General features: G+C 56.4%; 1 protein-coding gene across 1 annotated transcript in view; it reads right to left on the bottom strand.

Moving 5' to 3' along the window:
* AHRR (aryl hydrocarbon receptor repressor) overlaps positions 1-4,477 on the bottom strand; it is a 78,519-nt gene extending 74,042 nt beyond the window's left edge. Inside the window, exon 1 of the mRNA XM_019982723.2 lies at positions 4,416-4,477. Coding sequence (XP_019838282.1) covers positions 4,416-4,477 — 62 coding nt within the window. The remainder of the gene's footprint in view (positions 1-4,415) is intronic.
* Between the last annotated feature and the right edge of the window lie 1,887 nt (positions 4,478-6,364).

Below are 6,364 nucleotides of genomic sequence, written 5' to 3' on the forward strand. Positions count from 1 at the left end.
ACCCCGACACCTAAACAGCGCCGAGCAAAGAGACACAAACAATGGAAATTCAGCCAGTGAGGCTGGGTACTGTTCAGATGGTGTTACCCCCAAACTGACCTGTGGACTCGATGGGGCCTCGACGGAAATCCCAACAGGACTTTTTGCAGAAACGACAAGCAGTCTAGACTTTACGTGGACGTGCGGGGGATCATCAGTCAGAGGGCAGGGTCGGAGGACTCACCTGACTGACCATAATCCTCTCGGAGTTAAGTGTTTCATTTCGGTTTGGTTTCAGACAAAGATGGAAAAAGATCAATGGAACAGAAGAGAGGGTCCAGAAACAGCCACATGCTTTCGGTCAATTCACTTGACAAAGACGCTAACGGATTCAACAGGAAAAGAAACTCTTTTCAACAAAGGGTGCTAATCAACTGGACAGCCAAGAAAACAAGTAAACATCAACCCTTACCTCACACAATACCAGAAATTAGATCAAAACAGACTGTAGGCCTAAATCTAAAATGTACCATAAAACTTTACAAGAAAATATGTTAGAAAATCTTGGAGACCCTGGAAGGACTCTCAGGGCACACACTAAAAATACTGTGAAAGAAAAAAATGATAAATTGATCTTTCTCAAAGAATTTAAAATGACTTTTGAAAGTCACCATCAAGAAAATTAAAAGGGGAGCCATAGATTGATTGGCTAAAAATATTCACAAGAGCCTATATCCAGAATAGTAAAGAAGTTTCACAATTCAACAAGAAGACAAAAAGCCCAATAAGAAGACAGACGAACTCTTTACCAGAGGAGCTCTGTGGACAGCAGGTAAGCACAGGAAAGGCCACGAGCACCGTTCCTCACTGGAGAAATGCAATGCAAAGCCACGGTGAGCCTCCACCACGGCCCGTCGGGGAGCTGAGACCAGGACGGACACCCAGGTGCTCTGAGGAGGCAGACGAGCCCCGCGCCCCGCCACCAGCAGCGTGGACAGCGAAGCTGCTCAGAAAACCGTCTGTCTGGAGGATTCTCAGAAAGCTGAGCCCTTCTCGACTGCACACGGACCCACAATCCCACCCAAGAGAAATGAAGGCACACACCTGAAGACTCAAACATAAGCGTTCACAGCAGCTTTGCCAGTGACACCCCAACCTGGGACCCCCCGACTGTCACCTGAGATGAGTAACCACACGTGGTTCACCCGCACGATGGCACACAAGTCACGCAGGAAGCTACTTCATCACCACAGGGGACTGAAGACCCCACTCGGAGAAGGTCCCCTTTGTGGAAAGTCCCAGGAAGTGCAGACCAGCCTGCAGGACGGGGGTGCAGGCAAGGTGCCTGTGAGGCCGCAGGAGGAGGGGCAGGCACAAGGAGCCTCAGAGCCGCTAACCTCAGTTTCAGGAGGGCCTTCTCAAGCTGCTCGTGTCCCCACATGGATCAGACCGTGTGCAGCGAGTGCTCTCAGCCCAGGGCACTCTGGTCACAGCCAGTCATACGAAGACAGAAGTGGAGACGAGGGGGAGCCCCGCAGCTCACACAGCTCTGAGCTCAGAGCGCAAGGTGCTGCCCCCAGAGCACGGGACCACCACCACCACAGTCACCCCCCACGGCGGCGGGGGAAGGGGCCGGTCACCCCTCGTGGCCAGGGGCGGGGACACGGTCACCCCCCACGGCGGGGGGGAAGGGGCCGGTCACCCCTCGTGGCAAGGGGCGGGGACACGGTCTCCCCCCATGGCGGGGGGGAAGGGGCTGGTCACCCCTCGTGGCAAGGGGCGGGGACACGGTCTCCCCCCATGGCGGGGGGGAAGGGGCCGGTCACCCCTTGTGGCAAGGGGCGGGGACACGGTCACCCCCCACGGTGGGGGGCGGAGGGGGCCGGTCACCCCTCGCGGTGGGGGCAGGGACACGGTCACCCCTTACGGCGGGGGTGGGGGTCTGGTCACCCCTCGTGGCAAGGGGCGGGGACACGGTCACCCCCGACAGGGAGGGCAGGGGGGGGGGCCGGTCACCCCTCACGGCGGGGGGTGGGGGGTGGGGACCCTGCAGCCCGCCCTGCTTGCTCTGGTGTGGGCCCACCCTGGGCCTCGGGGGAGCACATTGTTACCCGGGCTTCTAGCAGGTTCCACCTTGCAGTCCATTGGCAGGCTCCAGACTTTCTTTGCCCACCCACAGCCCACAGCCTTGGCGAGGGGGCAGGACTGCAGCTGGCACGTGGGACTCACACTCACTCCCAGAAGAGCCCAAGGGCTTTGGCCCAGGCACCAGGTACACACCCCAGCAGCCTCCCCAGCCTTTGCAACCCACAGACGCTGGTGCCCAGACAGGCCGGCAGGGCCATGTCCACAGGCACAGCTGAGTGCGTGTGTTCACGTGTCCTTCACTGTCCCTGAAACCACAGACCTAAACACCTAATACCATGACAAACCGGTGAGGAGAACTCTGCTCATCCAACAGAAATCCTGGGAGCAACCAGCAGCCACAGGGCAGAAGAAACAGACTCAGAACACACACCTTTCACCAGGAAAGACTCCAAGGGCTCAGAACTTCTAAATGCATATTCAAGATCTTCTAGGAAAATTCTCCTAAACTTGACGCAGGGAAGACCTTTCTAAATGTGACATAAAATTAGCCACAGAGGAAAAGATTAATAAACTCAACTACATGAAAACTAAGTGCTTTTTGCATGGCAAAGAATACCACAAGTAAAATAAAAACTGACAGAAAGTATGTGAAACACGTTCAGGAACCTGTATCCCCAGTGTACAAAAAGCCCTCACAAATCACAAAGCGCAAAAACATAAACAATCCGATAGAAAAGTGAGCGAAAGCTGTCAACACAGACAGTCACAGAAAAGGAGACAGCGTGTCTGCCAGGCTCGAGTCTGAGAAAAGCACCCACATTCCCCAAAGCCCAAGGAGCACCGTGCACCCGGCGGGACTCGGTTCTAGTGCCAGCCAGTACGGTGACACCTGTGAGGTCACAAACGCCACACTCCTGGCCTGAGCGACGCCACTTGTAGGAACACGCGTGCCTGTTGGGTCTGGCCTTGATTCACCTGCTTGCAAGCTGATAGCTTGCTGCTGGCTACTGATCCTGGCTGAGGCACCAGCTCCCCCAGCTCAGCAGGAAACTCACTGCTCACAGCACAGTGGGGCACACCTCTCCGTCTGCATCACTGACCCACGCCCCCAAGTCCACGAGGGTGACACAGGTGCGGCCAGGCAGGGGCTGCAGAGCGGGCTCTGAGTCAAAGCCGAGGTGTCCACCACTCCCACCGTGAACATTCAACGAGCTTGCTCGGTCCACGAGGAAAGGCCAGCGCGTGGCCAGAGCCGCCGCCTCTGCAAAGACGGGTGAGAGCGCAACACAAGGCCCAAAGTCACAGCAGACACCAGTGAGACGGCCTGAGCAGGCGCTGGCAGAGGGCTGGGGCCAACACACCACGGTGCATCCTGAACTGCTGGACAAGGAACCCTCGAGGAACAACGTCACAGGCACACTGCCAGGTGTGCAAACACGGCCGGCCCCTCGTGCACAGAGGCAGGGAGCTGCCCCGATAAACACTGTTTTGGCTGGTTTGTGCGTTACTGCTCTCAGACCCCAGGTGTGGACATGGCCCCTGGGTCCTGGTGGACACACCCCTGCCCCCGGATCCCAGGGCACACAGCTGTGTCTCCAGGTCCTTTCTTTCCCTATCTAAGGAGACAAGTGTTCTCACCACAGCAGAGGAGCTGAGGACGTTGCCCCACCTCTCCCTGGGTATACAACTCTGCTGTCCCCCCGCCTCCCGCAGACTAGGCTGCACACTTGCCCCCAGCCCCATCCCAAGGTCACAGAAGCCACACAGCTGACTTAGGTGACAGCCACTTTCCAAAGTCCAGCCTCACCAGTCTTGCAGCCCGTCCTTGGGGCTGGAGGGGCCCCCATTCCTGTCAACCTCTCACGGGTCCTACAGCCCCCAGGGCCGGAGGGTGGCCTGGGTCACAGAAACCCAATGCCCACACAGACATGACTGCAGGGTGCCCTCATGGTGGCCCCGAGCTGCACTGGGCAGCCATAGACGGGGCTGGTGGGGTTGCGCCTGGGGTACCCCTCAACTCAGCCTCCTGGAGGCTTGGAGGATGAGCCCCAGTCTCCTTTCACTTGGGGTTAAGCCCTGGGGCACTGGGGTGTATCCAGCTGGAAACAGTCTCACCCCGGAAGGGGGGTACCCCTTGGCCGGACCTAAGCTGCAATCAGGGCTGGGAAGGCAGCCCAGGGTCCTGCCCCCAAGCCCGGCAGCCAAGACCCCAATGTCCTGAGGGTGCCTGGCCCTCAGGAAGGCCTGACAGAACCCTTGCCTCACTCGCTTTCTTCCTAAAATTCACTTTTTCCAATGAAAGCACAAGGCCTCCCCTCCGTCAGTAGGCATCAGCAATGATACTTTACTGTTTCTGAACGGGCTTCCTGCGTTTTCTCCCGGCGTACAGGCACTCCCCCGGTGGGATCATCGTCTCGGGCCCTGAAAGAGAGGGAGCATCAAGTCGGTCATGTGAATGGAGCCGGTGTCCACACATTGCCCCAAACCCCAAGGCAGCGGGCGGGGCGTGCCCCCTCACAATGAGGCACGCGAGGGCATGATGCCCCGGGTGTGAACCATGGCCCCCAGGCCCAGGCCCTGAACGTGGGAGCTGGCTCCTGCCACGCCCCTTCTCCACACACAGCCCCTGGGCCCCCAGGGTGGCCCGAGCACCCAGTCCTGTCACCGCACTCCTGAGACAACAGCCCTGGCTGGGAGAGCTCCCGGTAGGTAGACCCCCTGAAGCGACTGGAAACAGGAGTCGCTGGTCCAGCAGGACACCAGGCCGCGGGCACAGAGGGCTGAGTGCTGGGTCGGGGCTCCGGGCAGGCGCCCCTCTCCTGCTCCCTGTGGCCCGTCTGTCCCTCCCAGCAGCCTACCTCCCCCAAAGCCTGCACTTCTGGGCACACGGGCTTCCTCTTTTCTACGTAAAATCTCTCTCGATGCCACCACACTGGGCATCCGCTTTGGCCGCTAACTCAGAGCTGCACTGAGCCTGCTGACCACGCCTGGTGGCCACCACCTGCAGTGTGGATGCGATCACTGGCTGAGGGAGCAGCCCTGTGACCATTGCCTGAGGCTGGGCAGCCTGCCCATCACCTCAGGACACACGTCAGAACCTCGGTTTCCCGTGCAGTGGGGCTGAGCCTCACGGACGCCCTGCAGACCAGCCCTCTGCGTCAGGCTCCGGGCCAGCAGACACGGAGAGGAGGCCAGCGGCCCTGCCAGGCCTCAAGTGTCCAACCTGGAAGAGGAAGCAGATTCAAACTCACAATTTCCACCCTTTCCTCCACGTTCAGCAAGTGACGTGAAAATGCCGGAAACGTCATGAATCCACTCTAAGCATAAGAAACACACTTTGACTACTGGCAAAAGTAGGTAAAGGAAATGGATCAAAAAAGATACACCGATCCAAAGTCCAGCTGGAGTAGCTGTGTGAGTAGCTGAGTGAGTGTCAGACAAAGCTGACTTCAGACAAAGGAGAGTCACCAGCACAGAAAGGAATGCCGCACATGAACGGGCGGTCTTTCTCAATGACGGGCCGTCTTTCTCAATGACAATACACCACCCAGAGCTTCAAAATGCATGAAGCGAAAACTAAAAAAAACCGAGAAGATAATTCATCAGTGACTTCAACATTCCTTTCTCACTAATCAATCGTGGTTCAGTCACTAAGTCGTGCCCGACTCTGCGACCCCATGGACTGCAGCATGCCAGGCCTCCCTGTCCATCACCAACTCCCAGAGTTTACTCAAACTCCTGTCCATTGAGTCGGTGATGCCATCCAGCCATCTCATCCTCTGTAGGGCCCTTCTCCTGCCTTCAATCTTCTCAGTAATCAATATAGCAAATAAACAGAAAATCACAAAAGTTGTGGAATACCCACACCACAGACGTAGACTAACGGAAGTGTATACAGACCACGCCACCCGACAGCAGCAGAGTCCACGCTCTGTAGTTGGGACACTCAAGACAGACCATATTCTGAAATGAGTGAATACAGACCACGCCACCCGACAACAGCAGAGTCCACGCTCTGTAGTTGGGACACTCAAGACAGACCATATTCTGAAATATAAAGCAATCCGTAACAGACTTAAAAGAATAAAAATCATACAAAGTATATTCTCTAACAATAATGGAATTAAACTAGAAACATATATGGAAAATTCCAAAGTATCTGGTAATAAAATAACCACCGGTCAAAGAGAAAGTCTCAAAGAAATTTAGAAGTATTTTGAATTGAATGAAAATACTTGACGGATGTGAGTTTGAGTGAACTCCAGGAGTTGGTGATGGACAGGGAGGCCTGGTGTGC

The sequence above is a fragment of the Bos indicus genome, chromosome 20, assembly GCF_029378745.1.
Source record: "Bos indicus isolate NIAB-ARS_2022 breed Sahiwal x Tharparkar chromosome 20, NIAB-ARS_B.indTharparkar_mat_pri_1.0, whole genome shotgun sequence".
Classification (NCBI taxonomy): domain Eukaryota; kingdom Metazoa; phylum Chordata; class Mammalia; order Artiodactyla; family Bovidae; genus Bos; species Bos indicus.